Below are 22,516 nucleotides of genomic sequence, written 5' to 3'. Positions count from 1 at the left end.
CAAATAAAGGGACAATGTCTTCTGAAGTTAAACCAAAAAAAGGTACAATCCTTAAAATCTACGAACAATGCTGTGTGGTTAGATCAACAAATTTTAAAGAGTTCTACTGTCAATTGATTACTCTATAAATTAGTTAGCTGCAACTTAACTTATTAACATGTGTACCGGACATTGCATTCCGAATTATCATAAGGTTTATATCAAAATCCTAGCCCCATAGTCAATACTTTATGCTTGTTTGTCTCAGTTATATTTTACTTGTAGCAACACAACCACTACCTTTTGAAAATATGTATGACGTTTTAATGTTGATAAGACACACGTTTTTATATTTTTTGAAATAGGTTTATTTAAAAAAGATGAAAAGGCAAAACATAAAAAAGGTAAGTATATATGTTTAAAATGAATCAGTCATCGGATTTTTTTTTCTTTGGTTTACTTTTAAATTTATTTTATATTCAGTATTTCAATATGAAAGTAGCCATTAGCTATAAATTGTATTTGATTGTTTTTCTACCTGCTGAATGCAAGTTACGTAGACTTTATTAACATGCAAGAAAATTAATTAAAACATGCAACAAAATTGTATCAACGTTCAACATTTATACTTTGATTGCATGCAATATATAAATGTAATACAAAACATTTTCAAAATTCAAAATTTTTAATTGTAACGGAGGTTTGTATTTTTAGGTAAAAAGCCAAAAAACAGACCAGGGGAAGCAGATGGTAAGTAGTGGCAACGTTAACTAAGAAATAAGCAAACTGAAAAAAAAACTTCTATTTTCTCATTGGACAGTTTTATCCCAGTTTGTTCAATATTTAATAAGATATAAGTTGTTTGCACAGTAATAGCTAAAGTTATTGAAATACTTAACCATCCCCTATACTTAATTACTCTTTTCTTCCTAAAAATTATGCACAGCAGTGATTAGATGCTACAAGATCCTTTTGAAGTGTTCATTTCTCTTATAAAATATAGTTTGACTGTGATATATATTACATGTACCACCACCACCACCACAACCGAAATTGTTTTGCATTTTATCTTAATAATCCAATACATCACCTACAATAGGTGGTAGCTTTATTTAAAAATTTTAACTAGCGTTCCTTATCTCTTTTATGATCACTAAATGTCATGACCGGAATGATTATTTTTATAATTTACACAGTGTATGAAAATTCAGAAGATATTGCAATGTCAACAAATGTAGACAACGTGTACTCAAATGCTGCACAAAAAGGCCAGAATAAACAGAAGGAGCGAGGATATAAGGTATATGCAATAGTGAAATGTGCTTTAATATTGCAGGTACAAATGCATTTTGTAATTGACTGATGTATTCTGAGGTTAACATTATTTTTATTGTTTGAGGCAAAGGAGTTCTCTATCCCTTACATGAACATTGACAGGACTTGTGATTTGATTGTCTTTCGGTATTTGTATTTTATTACATCCTTTATAAAATTCCTTTTGTGATCTGAAGGGACAACTTTCTACTTTCATTCAGGAATTAGGATAATTCCTGCTTGAATGGCAATACATTTATTTGAAATGAAAATGGAAGAGTAGATATACACAATTTTAAATATTTTTTTCATTATGATAAACGGATTTTCAATGATTGAAGTGAAGATTTTGCAGGTTGTATTTTGATGATTATAAATTTTCAATGCAAAATTCAGGAGTTTATTCTGTGAGATTTTAACAACAAAAAATTCCTGACACATTTTACTTTCGATTTCATTACTTTGCTTGCTTCTGAATCTTGTGAATATCTTTTAAGGTACCTCACTACACGTAGACTTATACTTTTTAGACACTACGTCACAAGATGGCGATTTAAATGTTTTGTCAAACTGTTTATATCGTTCAAATGGGTTGTACATGTACATCTTCGTAGGTCAGTGGTTAAAGTATTGGGCTTCTGAACTGAATTTTTTATGGTGTAGTGAGCCACCTTAAACACCCTTGCCAACCCCGTGCAGTGAAACGATGTGGTTTGTTTACAGGTAAAAATAAGGACTCTCGATCTCAAAGTGAATTTAACATACTTTCCGAGGTCGTTAAGAGTCTTTAGGAAAATGTTTGAGGCAAGCAAAGTAGTGAATCACTGGTAAATGAAAATATTTACAGAATGTAATAGTTTTGGCTATTATAGTATTTAATAATTTTCTATACCAACCAATTATATTAGAATTTAGGTAAAGGACACCCATGTACACGAGCAGCGTAAGCATTTTTAGCTCACCTGAGCTGAAAGCTCAAGTGAGCTATTTTGATCACATTTTGTCTGTCGTCCGTCCGTCTGTCTGTCCGTCTGTCTGTACACTTTTCACATTTTCAACATTTTCTCAAGAACCACTGGGCTTTCAACCAAACTTGGTACAAAGCATCCTTAGCCTAAGGGGATTCAAAGTTGTTAAAATTAAGGACTACTCCCTTTCTCAAAGGGAGATAATTAGGAATTTATGAAAAGTTTCGAAAATCTTCTTCTCATGAACCATAAGACTAGAAAAACTGAAACTTGTGTGGAAGCATCCACAGGTAGTGTAAATACGAGGTTGTGAAAATCATGACCCCTGGGGGTAGGGTAGGGCCACAAAGGGGGGTCGAAATTTTACATAGGAATATATAGAGTAAATCTTTAAAAATCTTCTTCTCCGAAATTAATCAGCTAAGAAAGCTGAAACTTGTGTGGAAGCATCCTCAGGTAGCGTAAATTCAAACTTGTGAAAATCATGAACCCTTGGGGTAGGGTAGGGCCACAATGGGGGGTCAAAGTTTATCATATGAATATATAGAGTAAATCTTTAAAAATCTTCTTCTCAAAAACTAATCAGCCAGGAAAGCTGACACTTGTGTGGAAGCATCCTCAGGTAGTGTAGATTAAAGTTGTGAAAATCATGGCCCCCGTGGGTAGGGTAGGGCCACAATGGGGTGTCGAAGTTTAACATAGGAATATATAGAGTAAATCTTTAAAAATCTTCTTCTCAGAAACTAATCAGCCTGGAAAGCTGAAACTTGTGTAAAAGCATCCTCAGGTAGTGTAGATACAAAGTTGAGAAAATCATGACCCCCGGGGGTAGGTTGGGGCCACAATGGGGGGTCGAAGTTTAACATAGGAATATATAGACTAAATCTATAAAAATCTTCTTTTCAGAAATTAATTAGCTAAGAAAGCTGAAACTCGTGTGGAAGCATCCTCAGGTAGCGTAAATTCAAAGTTGTGAAAATCATGACCCTTTGAGGTAGGGTAGGGCCATGATGGGGGGGGGGTCAACGTTTAACATATGAATATATAGAGTAAATCTTTAAAAAACTTCTTCTCAGAAAAAATCAGCCAGGAAAGCTGAAACTTGTGTGAAAGCATCCTCAGGTAGTGTAGTTACAACGTTGTGAAAATCATGATCCCCTTGGGTAGGTTGGGCCACAATGGGGGGTCGAAATTTTACATAGGAATATACAGAGTAAATCTTTAAAAATCTTCTTCTCATAAACCATATCTTCAGGAAAGCTGAAACTTGTGTGGAAGCATCCTCAGTTAGTGTAGATTTAAAATTGTGAAAATCATGACCCCCGGGAGTAGGTTAGGGCCACAATCGATGTTTTACATAGTAGGAATATATAGAGTAAATCTTTAAAAGTCTTCTTCTCAGAAACTAATCAGCCAGGACAGCTGACACTTGTGTGGAAGCATCCTCAGGTAGTGTAGATTCCAAGTTGTGAAAATCTTGACCCCTGGGTGTAGGGTGGGGCCACAATGAGGGATCGAATTTTAACATAAGAATATAGAGATTATATCTTTAAAAATCTTCTTCTCAAAAACTAATCAGCCAGGAAAACTGACACTCGTGTGGAAGCATCCTTAGGCAGTGTAGATTCAAACTTGTGAAAATCATGGCGCCCAGGGGGTAGGGTGGGGCCACAATGGGGGTTCGAAGTTTTACATAGGAATATATAGAGTAAATCTTTAAAAATCTCATTCTCAGAAACTAATCAGCTAGGACAGCTGAAACTTGTGTGGAAGCATCCCCATGTAGTATAAATTCATATTTGTGAAAATCATGGCGCCCAGGGGTAGGGTGGGGCCACAATGGGGTGTCGAAGTTTAACATAGGAATATATAGAATAAATCTTTAAAAATTTTCTTCTCAGAAACTTATCAGTCAGGAAAGCTGACACTTGTGTTGAAGCATCCTCAGGTAGTATAGATACGAAGTTGTGAAAATCATGACCCCCTTGGGTAAGTTGGGCCACAATGAGGGATCGAAGTTTAGCATAGGAATATATAGAGTAAATCTTTAAAAATCTCCTTCTCAGATATTAATAAGCCAGGAAAGCTGACACTTGTGTGGAAGCATCCTCAGGTAGTGTAGATTTAAAGTTGTGAAAATCATGGCCCCCGTGGGTAGGGTAGGGCCACAATGGGGTGTCGAAGTTTAACATAGGAATATATAGAGTAAATCTTTAAAAATCTGGTGAAAATCATGACCCCCGGGGGAAGGATGGGGCCACAATGGGGGGTCGAAGTTTAACAAAGGAATAATAGAATACATCTTTAAAAAACTTCTTCTATGAAAGCTGAAACTTGTGTGGAAGCATCCTCAGGTGGCGTAAATTCAAAGTTGTGAAAATCATGAACCCTTGGAGTAGGGTAGGGCCACACTGGGGTGTCGAAGTTTAACATAGGAATATATAGAGTAAATTTTTAAAAATCTTCTTCTCAGAAACTAATCAGCCGGCAAATCTGAAACTTGTGTGAAAGCATCCTCAGGTAGATACAACGTTGAGAAAATCATGACCCCCGGGGGTAGGGTGGGACCACAATCGGGGTCGAAGTTTTACATAGGAATATATAGATTAAATCTATAAAAATCTTCTTCTCCGAAATTAATCAGCTAAGAAAGCTGAAACTTGTGTGGAAGCATACTCAGGTAGCGTAAATTCAAAGTTGTGAAAATCATGACCCCTTGAGCTAGGGTAGGGCCATAATGGGGGATCAACGTTTAACATATGAATATATAGAGTAAATCTTTAAAAAACTTTTTCTCAGAAACTAATCAGCCAGGAAAGCTGAAACTTGTGCGAAAGCATCCTCAGGTAGTGTAGTTACACAGTTGTGAAAATCAGGACCCCCGGGGGTAGGTTGGGCCACAATGGGGGGTCGAAATTTTACATAGGAATATATAGAGTAAATCTTTAAAAAAATTTCTTCTCGTGAACCATATCACCAGGAAAGCTGAAACTTGTGTGGAAGCATCCTCAATTAGTGTAGACTCAAAATTGTGAAAATCATGACCCCCGGGAGTAGGTTGCGGCCACAATGGGGGGTCGAAGTTTTACATAGTAGGAATATATAGAGGAAATCTTTAAAAGTCTTTTTCTCATAAACTAATCAGCCAGGACAGCTGACACTTGTGTGGAAGCATCCTCAGGTAGTGTAGATACGAGGTTGTGAAAATCATAACCCCCGGGGGTAGGGTGGGGCCACAATGGGGGTCGAACTTTTACATAGGAACATATAGATTAAATCTTTAAAAATCTTCTCCTCAGAAACAAATCAGCCAGGAAAGCTGAAACTTGTGAGAAAGCATCCTCAGGTAGTGTAGATTCCAAGTTGTGAAAATCTTGACCCCTGGGTGTAGGCTGGGGCCACAATGGGGGATCGAATTTTAACATATGTATATATAGAGTATATCTTTAAAAATCTTCTTCTCTAACACTAATCAGCCAGGAAAGCTGACACTTGTGTGGAAGCATCCTTAGGCAGTGTAGATTCAAACTTGTGAAAATCATGGCGCCCGGGGGTAGGGTGGGGCCACAATGGGTGATCGAAGTTATACATTGGAATATATAGAGTAAATCTTTAAAAATTTTCTTCTCAGAAACTAATCAGCTATGAAAGCTGAAAGTTGTGTGGAAGCATCCTCAGGTAGCGTAAATTCAAAGTTGTGAAAATCATGAACCCTTGGGGTAGGGTAGGGCCACACTGGGGTGTCGAAGTTTAACATAGGAATATATAGAGTAAATCTTTAAAAATCTTCTTCTCAGAAACTAATCAGCTGGCAAATCTGAAACATGTGTGAAAGCATCCTCAGGTAGTGTAGATACAACGTTGAGAAAATCATGACCCCCGGGGGTAGGGTGGGGCCACAATCGGGGTTGAAGTTTTACATAGGAATATGTATATTAAATCTTTAAAAATCTTCTTCTCCGAAATTAATCAGCTAAGAAAGCTGAAACTTGTGTGGAAGCATACTCAGGTAGCGTAAATTCAAAGTTGTGAAAATCATGACCCCTTGAGCTAGGGTAGGGCCATAATGGGGGATCAACGTTTAACATATCAATATATAGAGTAAATCTTGACCCCTGGGTGTAGGCTGGGGCCACAATGGGGGATCGAATTTTAACATATGTATATATAGAGTATATCTTTAAAAATCTTATTCTCAAAAACTAATCAGCCAGGAAAGCTGAAACTTATGTGAAAGCATCCTCAGGTAGTGTAGTTACAAACTTGTGAAAATAATTGGCGCCCGGGGGTAGGGTGGGGCCACAATGGGTGATCGAAGTTTTACATAGGAATATATAGAGTAAATCTTTAAAAATTTTCTTCTCAGAAACTAATCAGCTAGGAAAGCTGAAACTTGTGTGCAAGCATCCCCAGGTAGTATAAATTCATATTTGTGAAAATCATGACATCCCGGGGTAGGATGGGGCCACAATGGGGTGTCGAAGTTTAACATAGGAATATATAGAATAAATCTTTAGAAATCTCCTTCTCAGAAACTCATCAGCCAGGAAAGCTGACACTTGTGTTGAAGCATCCTCAGGTAGTATAGATACGAAGTTGTGAAATTCAGGACCCCCTTGGGTAGGTTGGACCATAATGGGGGATCGAAGTTTAACATAGGAATATTTAGAGTAAATCTTTAAAAATCTCCTTTTTAGATAGTAATAAGCCAGGAAAGCTGACACTTGTGTGGAAGCATCCACAGGTAGTATTAATTCATGTTTGTGAAAATCATGACCCCCAGGGGTAGGATGGGGCCACAATGGGGGGTCGAAGTTTAACATAGGAATATATAGAATAAATCTTTAAAAAACTTCTTCTCAGAAACTAATCAGCCAGGAAAGTTGAAACTTGTGAGAAAGCATCCTCAGGTAGTGTAAATACAAAGTTGAGAAAATGATGACCCCCGGGGGTAGGATGGGGCCACAATGGGGGGTCAAAGTTTAACATAGGAATATATAGAATAAATCTTTTAAAATCTTCTTCTCAGAAATTAATCAGCTAAGAAAGCTGAAACTTGTGTGGAAGCATCCCCAGGTAGTATAAATTCATATTTGTGAAAATCATGACCCCCGGGGGTAGGATGGGGCCACAATGGGGTGTCAAAGTTTAACATTGGAATGTATAGAATAAATCTTTCAAAATCTTCTTCTCAGACACTAATTAGCCAGAAAAGCTGACACTTGTGTTGAAGCATCCTCAGGCAGTATAGATACGAAGTTGTGAAAATCATGACTTGGGTAGGTTGGCCCACAATGAGGGATCGAAGTTTAACATAGGAATATATAGAGTAAATCTTTAAAAATCTCCTTCTCAGATAGTAATAAGCCAGGAAAACTGACACTTGTGTGGAAGCATCATCAGGTAGTGTAGATTCAAAGTTGTGGAAATCATGAACCCTTGGGGTAGGGTAGGGCCACAATGGGGGGTCAAAGTTTAACATATGAATATATAGAGTAAATCTTTAAAAATCTTCTTCTCATGAACCATATGACCAGGAAAGCGGAAACTTGTGTTGAAGGATGCTCAGTTAGTGTAGATTCAAAATTGTGAAAATCATGGCCCCCGTGGGTAGGGTAGGGCTACAATGGGGTGTCGAAGTTTAACATAGGAATATATAGAGTAAATCTTATAAAATCTTCTTCTCAGAAACTGATCAGCCAGGAAAGCTGAAACTTGTGTGAAAGCATCCTCAGGTAGTGTAAATACAACGTTGAGAAAATCATGACCCCCGGGGGTAGAATGTGGCCACAATGGGGGGTCGAAGTTTAATATAGGAATATATAGAATAAATCTTTAAAAAACTTCTTCTCAGAAACTAATCAGCTAAGAAAGCTGAAACTTGTGTGGAAGCATCCCCAGATAGCGTAAATTCAAAGTTGTGAAAATCATGAACCCTTGGGGTAGGGTAGGGCCACAATGGGGGGTCAAAGTTTAACATATGAATATATAAAATTAATCTTTAAAAATCTTCTTCTCAGAAACTAATCAGCCAGGAAAGCTGAAACTTGTGTGGAAGCATCCTCAGGTAGTGTAGAGACAAAGTTGTAAAAATCATGACCCCTTTGGGTAGGTTAGGCCACAATGGGGGGTCAAAATTTTACATAGGAATATACAGAGTAAATCTTTAAAAATCTTCTTCTCATGAACTATATGAACAGGAATGCTGAAACTTGTGTGGAAGCATTCTCAGTTAGTGTGGCTTCAAAATTGTGAAAATCATGACCCCCGGGAGTAGGCTGGGGCCACAATGGGGGGTCGAAGTTTTACATAGTTTGAATATATAGAGTAACTCTTTAAAAATCTTCTTCTCAGAAACTATTCAGCCAGGAATGCTGACACTTGTGTTGAAGCATCCTTAGGTAGTGTAGATACAAAGTTGAGAAAATCATGACCCCCGGGGATAGGATGGGGCCACAATGGGGGGTCAAAGTTTAACATAGGAATATATAGAATAAATCTTTTAAAAACTTCTTCTCAGAAATTAATCAGCTTAGAAAGCTGAAACTTGTGTGGAAGCATCCCAAGGTAGTATGGTAATATTAATTCATATTTGTGAAAATCATGACCCCCGGGGATAGGATGGGGCCACAATGGGTTGTCAAAGTTTAACATAGGAATATATAGAATAAATCTTTAAAAATCTTTTTCTCAGACATTAATTAACCAGGAAAGCTGACACTTGTGTTGAAGCATCCTCAGGTAGTATAGATACGAAGTTGTGAAAATCATGACCTCCTTGGGTAGGTTGGCCCACAATGAGGGATCGAAGTTTAACATAGGAATATATAGAGTAAATCTTTAAAAATCTCCTTCTCATATAGTAATAAGCCAGGAAAACTGACACTTGTGTGGAAGCATCCTCAGGTAGTGTAGATTCAAAGTTGTAAAAAGCATGAACCCTTGGGGTAGGGTAGGGCCACAATGGGGGGTCAAAGTTTAGCATATGAATATATAGAGTAAATCTTTAAAAAATCTTCTTCTCAGAAACTAATCAGCCAGGAAAGCTGAAACATGCGTGAAAGCATCCTCAGGTAGTGTAGAGACAAAGTTGTAAAAATCATGACCTCCTTGGGTGGGTTGGGCCACAATGGGGGGAGGGGTCGAAATTTTACATAGGAATATACAGAGTAAATCTTTAAAAATCTTCTTCTCATGAACCATATGACCAGAAAAGCTGAAACTTGTGTGGAAGCATCCTCAGTTAGTGTAGATTCAAAATTGTGAAAATCATGACCCCTGGGAGTAGGTTGGGGCCACAATGGGGGGTCGAAGTTTTACATAGTTGGAATATATAGAGTAAATCTTTAAAAGTCTTCTTTTCAGAAACTAATCAGCCAGGAAAGCTGACACTTGTGTAGAAGCATCCTCAGGTAGTGTAGATACGAGGTTGTGAAAATCATGATCCCCAGGGGTAGGGTGGGGTCACAATGGGAGTCGAAGTTTTACTTAGGAATACATAGATTAAATCTTTAAAAATCTTCTCCTCAGAAACTAATCAGCCAGAAAAGCTGACACTTGTGTGAAAGCATCCTCAGGTAGTATAGATTCATATTTGTGAAAATCATGACCCCCGAGGGTAGGATGGGGCCACAATGGGGGGGGTCGAAGTTTAACATTGGAATATATAGAATAAATCTTTAAAAATCTTCTTCTCAGAAACTCATCAGCCAGGAAAGCTGACACTTGTGTTGAAGGATGCTCAGGTAGTATAGATACGAAGTTGTGAAAATCAAGACCCCCTTGGGTAGGTTGGGCCACAATGGGGGATCGAAGTTTTACATAGTTGGAATATATAGAGTAAATCTTTAAAAGCCTTCTTCTCAGAAACTAATCAGACAGGAAAGCTGACACTTGTGTAGAAGCATCCTCGGGTAGTGTAGATACGAGGTTGTGAAAATCATGATCCCCAGTGGTAGGGTGGGGTCACAATGGGAGTCGAAGTTTTACTTAGGAATACATAGATTAAATCTTTAAAAATCTTCTCCTCAGAAACTAATCAGCCAGGAAAGCTGAAACTTGTGTGAAAGCATCCTCAGGTAGTATAGATTCATATTTGTGAAAATCATGACCCCCGAGGGTAGGATGGGGCCACAATGGGGGGGGGTCGAAGTTTAACATAGGAATATATAGAATAAATCTTTAAAAATCTTCTTCTCAGAAACTCATCAGCCAGGAAAGCTTGCACTTGTGTTGAAGGATGCTCAGGTGGTATAGATACGAAGTTGTGAAAATCAAGACCCCCTTGGGTAGGTTGGGCCACAATGGGGGATCGAAGTTTTACATAGTTGGAATATATAGAGTAAATCTTTAAAAGTCTTCTTCTCAGAAACTAATCAGACAAGAAAGCTGACACTTGTGTAGAAGCATCCTCGGGTAGTGTAGATACGAGGTTGTGAAAATCATGATCCCCAGGGGTAGGGTGGGGTCACAATGGGAGTCGAAGCTTTACTTAGGAATACATAGATTAAATCTTTAAAAATCTTCTCCTCAGAAACTAATCAGCCAGGAAAGCTGACACTTGTGTGAAAGCATCCTCAGGTAGTATAGATTCATATTTGTGAAAATCATGACCCCCGAGGGTAGGATGGGGCCACAATGGGGGGGGGTCGAAGTTTAACATAGGAATATATAGAATAAATCTTTAAAAATCTTCTTCTCAGAAACTCATCAGCCAGGAAAGCTGACACTTGTGTTGAAGGATGCTCAGGTAGTATAGATACGAAGTTGTGAAAATCAAGACCCCCTTGGGTAGGTTGGGCCACAATGGGGGATCGAAGTTTTACATAGTTGGAATATATAGAGTAAATCTTTAAAAGTCTTCTTCTCAGGAACTAATCAGACAGGAAAGCTGACACTTGTGTAGAAGCATCCTCGGGTAGTGTAGATACGAGGTTGTGAAAATCATGATCCCCAGTGGTAGGGTGGGGTCACAATGGGAGTCGAAGTTTTACTTAGGAATACATGGATTAAATCTTTAAAAATCTTCTCCTCAGAAACTAATCAGCCAGGAAAGCTGAAACTTGTGTGAAAGCATCCTCAGGTAGTATAGATTCATATTTGTGAAAATTATGACCCCCGAGGGTAGGATGGGGCCACAATGGGGGGGGGGTCGAAGTTTAACATAGGAATATATAGAATAAATCTTTAAAAATCTTCTTCTCAGAAACTCATCAGCCAGGAAAGCTGACACTTGTGTTGAAGGATGCTCAGGTAGTATAGATACGAAGTTGTGAAAATCAAGACCCCCTTGGGTAGGTTGGGCCACAATGGGGGATCGAAGTTTTACATAGTTGGAATATATAGAGTAAATCTTTAAAAGTCTTCTTCTCAGAAACTAATCAGACAAGAAAGCTGACACTTGTGTAGAAGCATCCTCGGGTAGTGTAGATACGAGGTTGTGAAAATCATGATCCCCAGGGGTAGGGTGGGGTCACAATGGGAGTCGAAGTTTTACTTAGGAATACATAGATTAAATCTTTAAAAATCTTCTCCTCAGAAACTAATCAGCCAGGAAAGCTGAAACTTGTGTGAAAGCATCCTCAGGTAGTATAGATTCATATTTGTGAAAATCATGACCCCCGAGGGTAGGATGGGGCCACAATGGGGGGGGGGGGTCGAAGTTTAACATAGGAATATATAGAATAAATCTTTAAAAATCTTCTTCTCAGAAACTCATCAGCCAGGAAAGCTGACACTTGTGTTGAAGGATGCTCAGGTAGTATAGATACGAAGTTGTGAAAATCAAGACCCCCTTGGGTAGGTTGGGCCACAATGGGGGATCGAAGTTTTACATAGTTGGAATATATAGAGTAAATCTTTAAAAGTCTTCTTCTCAGAAACTAATCAGACAAGAAAGCTGACACTTGTGTAGAAGCATCCTCGGGTAGTGTAGATACGAGGTTGTGAAAATCATGATCCCCAGGGGTAGGGTGGGGTCACAATGGGAGTCGAAGCTTTACTTAGGAATACATAGATTAAATCTTTAAAAATCTTCTCCTCAGAAACTAATCAGCCAGGAAAGCTGACACTTGTGTGAAAGCATCCTCAGGTAGTATAGATTCATATTTGTGAAAATCATGACCCCCGAGGGTAGGATGGGGCCACAATGGGGGGGGGGGGGGTCGAAGTTTAACATAGGAATATATAGAATAAATCTTTAAAAATCTTCTTCTCAGAAACTCATCAGCCAGGAAAGCTGACACTTGTGTTGAAGGATGCTCAGGTAGTATAGATACGAAGTTGTGAAAATCAAGACCCCCTTGGGTAGGTTGGGCCACAATGGGGGATCGAAGTTTTACATAGTTGGAATATATAGAGTAAATCTTTAAAAGTCTTCTTCTCAGAAACTAATCAGACAGGAAAGCTGACACTTGTGTAGAAGCATCCTCGGGTAGTGTAGATACGAGGTTGTGAAAATCATGATCCCCAGGGGTAGGGTGGGGTCACAATGGGAGTCGAAGTTTTACTTAGGAATACATAGATTAAATCTTTAAAAATCTTCTCCTCAGAAACTAATCAGCCAGGAAAGCTGAAATTTGTGTGAAAGCATCCTCAGGTAGTATAGATTCATATTTGTGAAAATCATGACCCCCGAGGGTAGGATGGGGCCACAATGGGGGGGGGGGGTCGAAGTTTAACATAGGAATATATAGAATAAATCTTTAAAAATCTTCTTCTCAGAAACTCATCAGCCAGGAAAGCTGACACTTGTGTTGAAGGATGCTCAGGTAGTATAGATACGAAGTTGTGAAAATCAAGACCCCCTTGGGTAGGTTGGGCCACAATGGGGGATCGAAGTTTTACATAGTTGGAATATATAGAGTAAATCTTTAAAAGTCTTCTTCTCAGAAACTAATCAGACAAGAAAGCTGACACTTGTGTAGAAGCATCCTCGGGTAGTGTAGATACGAGGTTGTGAAAATCATGATCCCCAGGGGTAGGGTGGGGTCACAATGGGAGTCGAAGCTTTACTTAGGAATACATAGATTAAATCTTTAAAAATCTTCTCCTCAGAAACTAATCAGCCAGGAAAGCTGACACTTGTGTGAAAGCATCCTCAGGTAGTATAGATTCATATTTGTGAAAATCATGACCCCCGAGGGTAGGATGGGGCCACAATGGGGGGGGGGTCGAAGTTTAACATAGGAATATATAGAATAAATCTTTAAAAATCTTCTTCTCAGAAACTCATCAGCCAGGAAAGCTGACACTTGTGTTGAAGGATGCTCAGGTAGTATAGATACGAAGTTGTGAAAATCAAGACCCCCTTGGGTAGGTTGGGCCACAATGGGGGATCGAAGTTTAACATAGGAATATATAGAGTTAATCTTTAAAAATCTCCTTCTCAGATAGTAATCAGCTAAGAAAGCTGAAACTTGTGTGGAAGCATCCTCAGGTAGTGTAGATTCAAAGTTGTGAAAATCATGGCCCCCCGGGTAGGGTAGGGCCACATTGGGGTGTCGAAGTTTAACATAGGAATATATAGAGTAAATCTTGTAAAATCTTCTTCTCAGAAACTAATCAGCCAGGAAAGCTGAAACTTGTGTGAAAGCATCATCAGGTAGTGTAGAGACAAAGTTGTAAAAATCATGACCCCCTTGGGTAGGTTGGGCCACCATGGGGGGGTCGAAATTATACATAGGAATATACAGAGTTAATGTTTAAAAATCGTCTTCTAATGAACCATATGACCAGGAAAGCTGAAACTTGTGTGGAAGCATCCTCAGTTAGTGTAGCTTCAAAATTGTGAAAATCATGACCCCCGGGAGTAGGTTGGGGCCACAATGGGGGGTCGAAGTTTTTCTTAGTAGGAATATATAGAGTAAATCTTTAAAAGTCTTTTCCTCAGAAACTAATCAGCCAGGACAGTTGACACTTGTGTGGAAGCATCCTCAGGTAGTGTAGATACGAGGTTGTGAAAATCATGACCCGCGGGGGTAGGGTGGGGCCACAATGGGGTTCGAAGTTTTACATAGGAATACATTGATTAAATCTTTATAAATCTTTTTCTCATAAACTTATCAGCCAGGAAAGCTGAAATTTGTGTGAAAGCATCCTCAGGTAGTATAGATTCATATTTGTGAAAATCATGACCCCCGAGGGTAGGATGGGGCCACAATGGGGGGGGGGGGGGGTCGAAGTTTAACATAGGAATATATAGAATAAATCTTTAAAAATCTTCTTCTCAGAAACTCATCAGCCAGGAAAGCTGACACTTGTGTTGAAGGATGCTCAGGTAGTATAGATACGAAGTTGTGAAAATCAAGACCCCCTTGGGTAGGTTGGGCCACAATGGGGGATCGAAGTTTAACATAGGAATATATAGAGTATATTTTTAAAATCTCCTTCTCAGATAGTAATCAGCTAAGAAAGCTGAAACTTGTGTGGAAGCATCCTCAGGTAGTGTAGATTCAAAGTTGAGAAAATCATGACCCCCGGGAATAGGATGGGGCCACAATGGGGGGTCAAAGTTTAACATAGGAATATATAGAATAAATCTTTTAAAAACTTTTTCTCATGAACTATATGAACAGGAATGCTGAAACTTGTGTGGAAGCATCCTCAGTTAGTGTAGCTTCAAAATTGTGAAAATCATGACCCCCGGGAGTAGGTTGGGGCCACAATGATGGGTCGAAGTTTTACATAGTTTGAATATATAGAGTAACTCTTTAAAAATCTTCTTCTCAGAAACTATTCAGCCAGGAATGCTGAAACTTGTGTTGAAGCATCCTTAGGTAGTGTAGATACAAAGTTGAGAAAATCATGACCCCCGGGGATAGGTTGGGGCCACAATGGGGGGTCAAAGTTTAACATAGGAATATATAGAATAAATCTTTTAAAAACTTCTTCTCAGAAATTAATCAGCTTAGAAAGCTGAAACTTGTGTGGAAGCATCCCAAGGTAATATTAATTCATATTTGTGAAAATCATGACCCCCGGGGATAGGATGGGGCCACAATGGGTTGTCAAAGTTTAACATAGGAATATATAGAATAAATCTTTAAAAATCTTTTTCTCAGACATTAATTAACCAGGAAAGCTGACACTTGTGTTGAAGCATCCTCAGGTAGTATAGATACGAAGTTGTGAAAATCATGACCTCCTTGGGTAGGTTGGCCCACAATGAGGGATCGAAGTTTAACATAGGAATATATAGAGTAAATCTTTAAAAATCTCCTTCTCATATAGTAATAAGCCAGGAAAACTGACACTTGTGTGGAAGCATCCTCAGGTAGTGTAGATTCAAAGTTGTAAAAGGCATGAACCCTTGGGGTAGGGTAGGGCCACAATGGGCGGTCAAAGTTTAGCATATGAATATATAGAGTAAATCTTTAAAAATCTTCTTCTCAGAAACTAATCAGCCAGGAAAGCTGAAACATGCGTGAAAGCATCCTCAGGTAGTGTAGAGACAAAGTTGTAAAAATCATGACCTCCTTGGGTGGGTTGGGCCACAATGGGGGGGAGGGGTCGAAATTTTACATAGGAATATACAGAGTAAATCTTTAAAAATCTTCTTCTCATGAACCATATGACCAGAAAAGCTGAAACTTGTGTGGAAGCATCCTCAGTTAGTGTAGATTAAAAATTGTGAAAATCATGACCCGTGGGAGTAGGTTGGGGCCACAATGGGGGGTCGAAGTTTTACATAGTTGGAATATATAGAGTAAATCTTTAAAAGTCTTCTTTTCAGAAACTAATCAGCCAGGAAAGCTGACACTTGTGTAGAAGCATCCTCAGGTAGTGTAGATACGAGGTTATGAAAATCATGATCCCCAGGGGTAGGGTGGGGTCACAATGGGAGTCGAAGTTTTACTTAGGAATACATAGATTAAATCTTTAAAAATCTTCTCCTCAGAAACTAATCAGCCAGGAAAGCTGACACTTGTGTGAAAGCATCCTCAGGTAGTATAGATTCATATTTGTGAAAATCATGACCCCCGAGGGTAGGATGGGGCCACAATGGGGGGGGGGTCGAAGTTTAACATAGGAATATATAGAATAAATCTTTAAAAATCTTCTTCTCAGAAACTCATCAGCCAGGAAAGCTGACACTTGTGTTGAAGGATGCTCAGGTAGTATAGATACGAAGTTGTGAAAATCAAGACCCCCTTGGGTAGGTTGGGCCACAATGGGGGATCGAAGTTTAACATAGGAATATATAGAGTTAATCTTTAAAAATCTCCTTCTCAGATAGTAATCAGCTAAGAAAGCTGAAACTTGTGTGGAAGCATCCTCAGGTAGTGTAGATTCAAAGTTGTGAAAATCATGGCCCCCCGGGTAGGGTAGGGCCACATTGGGGTGTCGAAGTTTAACATAGGAATATATAGAGTAAATCTTGTAAAATCTTCTTCTCAGAAACTAATCAGCCAGGAAAGCTGAAACTTGTGTGAAAGCATCATCAGGTAGTGTAGAGACAAAGTTGTAAAAATCATGACCCCCTTGGGTAGGTTGGGCCACCATGGGGGGGGGGGGGGTCGAAATTATACATAGGAATATACAGAGTTAATATTTAAAAATCGTCTTCTAATGAACCATATGACCAGGAAAGCTGAAACTTGTGTGGAAGCATCCTCAGTTAGTGTAGCTTCAAAATTGTGAAAATCATGACCCCCGGGAGTAGGTTGGGGCCACAATGGGGGGTCGAAGTTTTTCATAGTAGGAATATATAGAGTAAATCTTTAAAAGTCTTTTCCTCAGAAACTAATCAGCCAGGACAGCTGACACTTGTGTGGAAGCATCCTCAGGTAGTGTAGATACGAGGTTGTGAAAATCATGACCCGCGGGGGTAGGGTGGGGCCACAATGGGGTTCGAAGTTTTACATAGGAATACATTGATTAAATCTTTATAAATCTTCTTCTCATAAACTTATCAGCCAGGAAAGCTGAAATTTGTGTGAAAGCATCCTCAGGTAGTATAGATTCATATTTGTGAAAATCATGACCCCCGAGGGTAGGATGGGGCCACAATGGGGGGGGGGGGGTCGAAGTTTAACATAGGAATATATAGAATAAATCTTTAAAAATCTTCTTCTCAGAAACTCATCAGCCAGGAAAGCTGACACTTGTGTTGAAGGATGCTCAGGTAGTATAGATACGAAGTTGTGAAAATCAAGACCCCCTTGGGTAGGTTGGGCCACAATGGGGGATCGAAGTTTTACATAGTTGGAATATATAGAGTAAATCTTTAAAAGTCTTCTTCTCAGAAACTAATCAGCCAGGACAGCTGACACTTGTGTGGAAGCATCCTCAGGTAGTGTAGATACGAGGTTGTGAAAATCATGATCCCCAGGGGTAGGGTGGGGTCACAATGGGAGTCGAAGCTTTACTTAGGAATATATAGATTAAATCTTTAAAAATCTTCTCCTCAGAAACTAATCAGCCAGGAAAGCTGACACTTGTGTGAAAGCATCCTCAGGTAGTATAGATTCATATTTGTGAAAATCATGACCCCCGAGGGTAGGATGGGGCCACAATGGGGGGGGGTCGAAGTTTAACATAGGAATATATAGAATAAATCTTTAAAAATCTTCTTCTCAGAAACTCATCAGCCAGGAAAGCTGACACTTGTGTTGAAGGATGCTCAGGTAGTATAGATACGAAGTTGTGAAAATCAAGACCCCCTTGGGTAGGTTGGGCCACAATGGGGGATCGAAGTTTAACATAGGAATATATAGAGTTAATCTTTAAAAATCTCCTTCTCAGATAGTAATCAGCTAAGAAAGCTGAAACTTGTGTGGAAGCATCCTCAGGTAGTGTAGATTCAAAGTTGTGAAAATCATGGCCCCCCGGGTAGGGTAGGGCCACATTGGGGTGTCGAAGTTTAACATAGGAATATATAGAGTAAATCTTGTAAAATCTTCTTCTCAGAAACTAATCAGCCAGGAAAGCTGAAACTTGTGTGAAAGCATCATCAGGTAGTGTAGAGACAAAGTTGTAAAAATCATGACCCCCTTGGGTAGGTTGGGCCACCATGGGGGGGTCGAAATTATACATAGGAATATACAGAGTTAATATTTAAAAATCGTCTTCTAATGAACCATATGACCAGGAAAGCTGAAACTTGTGTGGAAGCATCCTCAGTTAGTGTAGCTTCAAAATTGTGAAAATCATGACCCCCGGGAGTAGGTTGGGGCCACAATGGGGGGTCGAAGTTTTTCATAGTAGGAATATATAGAGTAAATCTTTAAAAGTCTTTTCCTCAGAAACTAATCAGCCAGGACAGCTGACACCTGTGTGGAAGCATCCTCAGGTAGTGTAGATACGAGGTTGTGAAAATCATGACCCGCGGGGGTAGGGTGGGGCCACAATGGGGTTCGAAGTTTTACATAGGAATACATTGATTAAATCTTTATAAATCTTCTTCTCATAAACTTATCAGCCAGGAAAGCTGAAATTTGTGTGAAAGCATCCTCAGGTAGTATAGATTCATATTTGTGAAAATCATGACCCCCGAGGGTAGGATGGGGCCACAATGGGGGGGGGGGGTCGAAGTTTAACATAGGAATATATAGAATAAATCTTTAAAAATCTTCTTCTCAGAAACTCATCAGCCAGGAAAGCTGACACTTGTGTTGAAGGATGCTCAGGTAGTATAGATACGAAGTTGTGAAAATCAAGACCCCCTTGGGTAGGTTGGGCCACAATGGGGGATCGAAGTTTTACATAGTTGGAATATATAGAGTAAATCTTTAAAAGTCTTCTTCTCAGAAACTAATCAGACAAGAAAGCTGACACTTGTGTAGAAGCATCCTCGGGTAGTGTAGATACGAGGTTGTGAAAATCATGATCCCCAGGGGTAGGGTGGGGTCACAATGGGAGTCGAAGCTTTACTTAGGAATACATAGATTAAATCTTTAAAAATCTTCTCCTCAGAAACTAATCAGCCAGGAAAGCTGACACTTGTGTGAAAGCATCCTCAGGTAGTATAGATTCATATTTGTGAAAATCATGACCCCCGAGGGTAGGATGGGGCCACAATGGGGGGGGGTCGAAGTTTAACATAGGAATATATAGAATAAATCTTTAAAAATCTTCTTCTCAGAAACTCATCAGCCAGGAAAGCTGACACTTGTGTTGAAGGATGCTCAGGTAGTATAGATACGAAGTTGTGAAAATCAAGACCCCCTTGGGTAGGTTGGGCCACAATGGGGTATCGAAGTTTAACATAGGAATATATAGAGTTAATCTTTAAAAATCTCCTTCTCAGATAGTAATCAGCTAAGAAAGCTGAAACTTGTGTGGAAGCATCCTCAGGTAGTGTAGATTCAAAGTTGTGAAAATCATGGCCCCCCGGGTAGGGTAGGGCCACATTGGGGTGTCGAAGTTTAACATAGGAATATATAGAGTAAATCTTGTAAAATCTTCTTCTCAGAAACTAATCAGCCAGGAAAGCTGAAACTTGTGTGAAAGCATCATCAGGTAGTGTAGAGACAAAGTTGTAAAAATCATGACCCCCGAGGGTAGGTTGGGCCACCATGGGGGGGTCGAAATTATACATAGGAATATACAGAGTTAATATTTAAAAATCGTCTTCTAATGAACCATATGACCAGGAAAGCTGAAACTTGTGTGGAAGCATCCTCAGTTAGTGTAGCTTCAAAATTGTGAAAATCATGACCCCCTTGGGTAGGTTGGGCCACAATGGGGGGTCGAAGTTTTTCTTAGTAGGAATATATAGAGTAAATCTTTAAAAGTCTTTTCCTCAGAAACTAATCAGCCAGGACAGCTGACACTTGTGTGGAAGCATCCTCAGGTAGTGTAGATACGAGGTTGTGAAAATCATGACCCGCGGGGGTAGGGTGGGGCCACAATGGGGTTCGAAGTTTTACATAGGAATACATTGATTAAATCTTTATAAATCTTCTTCTCATAAACTTATCAGCCAGGAAAGCTGAAATTTGTGTGATAGCATCCTCAGGTAGTATAGATTCATATTTGTGAAAATCATGACCCCCGAGGGTAGGATGGGGCCACAATGGGGGGGGGGGGGGGTCGAAGTTTAACATAGGAATATATAGAATAAATCTTTAAAAATCTTCTTCTCAGAAACTCATCAGCCAGGAAAGCTGACACTTGTGTTGAAGGATGCTCAGGTAGTATAGATACGAAGTTGTGAAAATCATGACCCCCTTGGGTAGGTTGGGCCACCATGGGGGGGTCGAAATTATACATAGGAATATACAGAGTTAATATTTAAAAATCGTCTTCTAATGAACCATATGACCAGGAAAGCTGAAACTTGTGTGGAAGCATCCTCAGTTAGTGTAGCTTCAAAATTGTGAAAATCATGACCCCCTTGGGTAGGTTGGGCCACAATGGGGGGTCGAAGTTTTTCTTAGTAGGAATATATAGAGTAAATCTTTAAAAGTCTTTTCCTCAGAAACTAATCAGCCAGGACAGCTGACACTTGTGTGGAAGCATCCTCAGGTAGTGTAGATACGAGGTTGTGAAAATCATGACCCGCGGGGGTAGGGTGGGGCCACAATGGGGTTCGAAGTTTTACATAGGAATACATTGATTAAATCTTTATAAATCTTCTTCTCATAAACTTATCAGCCAGGAAAGCTGAAATTTGTGTGAAAGCATCCTCAGGTAGCATAGATTCATATTTGTGAAAATCATGACCCCCGAGGGTAGGATGGGGCCACAATGGGGGGGGGGGTCGAAGTTTGACATAGGAATATATAGAATAAATCTTTAAAAATCTTCTTCTCAGAAACTCATCAGCCAGGAAAGCTGACACTTGTGTTGAAGGATGCTCAGGTAGTATAGATACGAAGTTGTGAAAATCAAGACCCCCTTGGGTAGGTTGGGCCACAATGGGGGATCGAAGTTTAACATAGGAATATATAGAGTATATTTTTAAAATCTCCTTCTCAGATAGTAATCAGCTAAGAAAGCTGAAACTTGTGTGGAAGCATCCTCAGGTAGTGTAGATTCAAAGTTGAGAAAATCATGACCCCCGGGGATAGGATGGGGCCACAATGGGGGGTCAAAGTTTAACATAGGAATATATAGAATAAATCTTTTAAAAACTTCTTCTCATGAACTATATGAACAGGAATGCTGAAACTTGTGTGGAAGCATCCTCAGTTAGTGTAGCTTCAAAATTGTGAAAATCATGACCCCCGGGAGTAGGCTGGGGCCACAATGGGGGGTCGAAGTTTTACATAGTTTGAATATATAGAGTAACTCTTTAAAAATCTTCTTCTCAGAAACTCATCAGCCAGGAAAGCTGACACTTGTGTTGAAGGATGCTCAGGTAGTATAGATACGAAGTTGTGAAAATCAAGACCCCCTTGGGTAGGTTGGGCCACAATGGGGGATCGAAGTTTTACATAGTTGGAATATATAGAGTAAATCTTTAAAAGTCTTCTTCTCAGAAACTAATCAGACAAGAAAGCTGACACTTGTGTAGAAACATCCTCGGGTAGTGTAGATACGAGGTTGTGAAAATCATGATCCCCAGGGGTAGGGTGGGGTCACAATGGGAGTCGAAGTTTTACTTAGGAATACATAGATTAAATCTTTAAAAATCTTCTCCTCAGAAACTAATCAGCCAGGAAAGCTGAAACTTGTGTGAAAGCATCCTCAGGTAGTATAGATTCATATTTGTGAAAATCATGACCCCCGAGGGTAGGATGGGGCCACAATGGGGGAGGGGGGGTCGAAGTTTAACATAGGAATATATAGAATAAATCTTTAAAAATCTTCTTCTCAGAAACTCATCAGCCAGGAAAGCTGACACTTGTGTTGAAGGATGCTCAGGTAGTATAGATACGAAGTTGTGAAAATCAAGACCCCCTTGGGTAGGTTGGGCCACAATGGGGGATCGAAGTTTAACCTAGGAATATATAGAGTTAATCTTTAAAAATCTCCTTCTCAGATAGTAATCAGCTAAGAAAGCTGAAACTTGTGTGGAAGCATCCTCAGGTAGTGTAGATTCAAAGTTGTGAAAATCATGGCCCCCCGGGTAGGGTAGGGCCACATTGGGGTGTCGAAGTTTAACATAGGAATATATAGAGTAAATCTTGTAAAATCTTCTTCTCAGAAACTAATCAGCCAGGAAAGCTGAAACTTGTGTGAAAGCATCATCAGGTAGTGTAGAGACAAAGTTGTAAAAATCATGACCCCCTTGGGTAGGTTGGGCCACCATGGGGGGGGGGGGGCGAAATTATACATAAGAATATACAGAGTTAATATTTAAAAAATCG

At 39.5% G+C, this 22,516-nt stretch overlaps 1 protein-coding gene across 1 annotated transcript in view; it reads left to right on the top strand.

The window, feature by feature from the left end:
* Nucleotides 1–6: 6 nt before the first annotated feature.
* Nucleotides 7–22,516, top strand: part of LOC128169035 (uncharacterized) — a 38,668-nt gene continuing 16,158 nt past the window's right edge. The window contains exons 1-4 of the mRNA XM_052835203.1: nt 7–42; nt 345–383; nt 694–729; nt 1,176–1,279. Coding sequence (XP_052691163.1) covers nt 15–42; nt 345–383; nt 694–729; nt 1,176–1,279 — 207 coding nt within the window. The 5' untranslated portion in view covers nt 7–14. The remainder of the gene's footprint in view (nt 43–344; nt 384–693; nt 730–1,175; nt 1,280–22,516) is intronic.

The sequence above is a fragment of the Crassostrea angulata genome, unplaced genomic scaffold (genome assembly GCF_025612915.1).
Source record: "Crassostrea angulata isolate pt1a10 unplaced genomic scaffold, ASM2561291v2 HiC_scaffold_88, whole genome shotgun sequence".
NCBI classification, from domain to species: Eukaryota; Metazoa; Mollusca; class Bivalvia; order Ostreida; family Ostreidae; genus Magallana; species Magallana angulata.
Note: the sequence above shows the minus strand (reverse complement) of the source record. Positions and strands in the feature narration are given on the sequence as shown.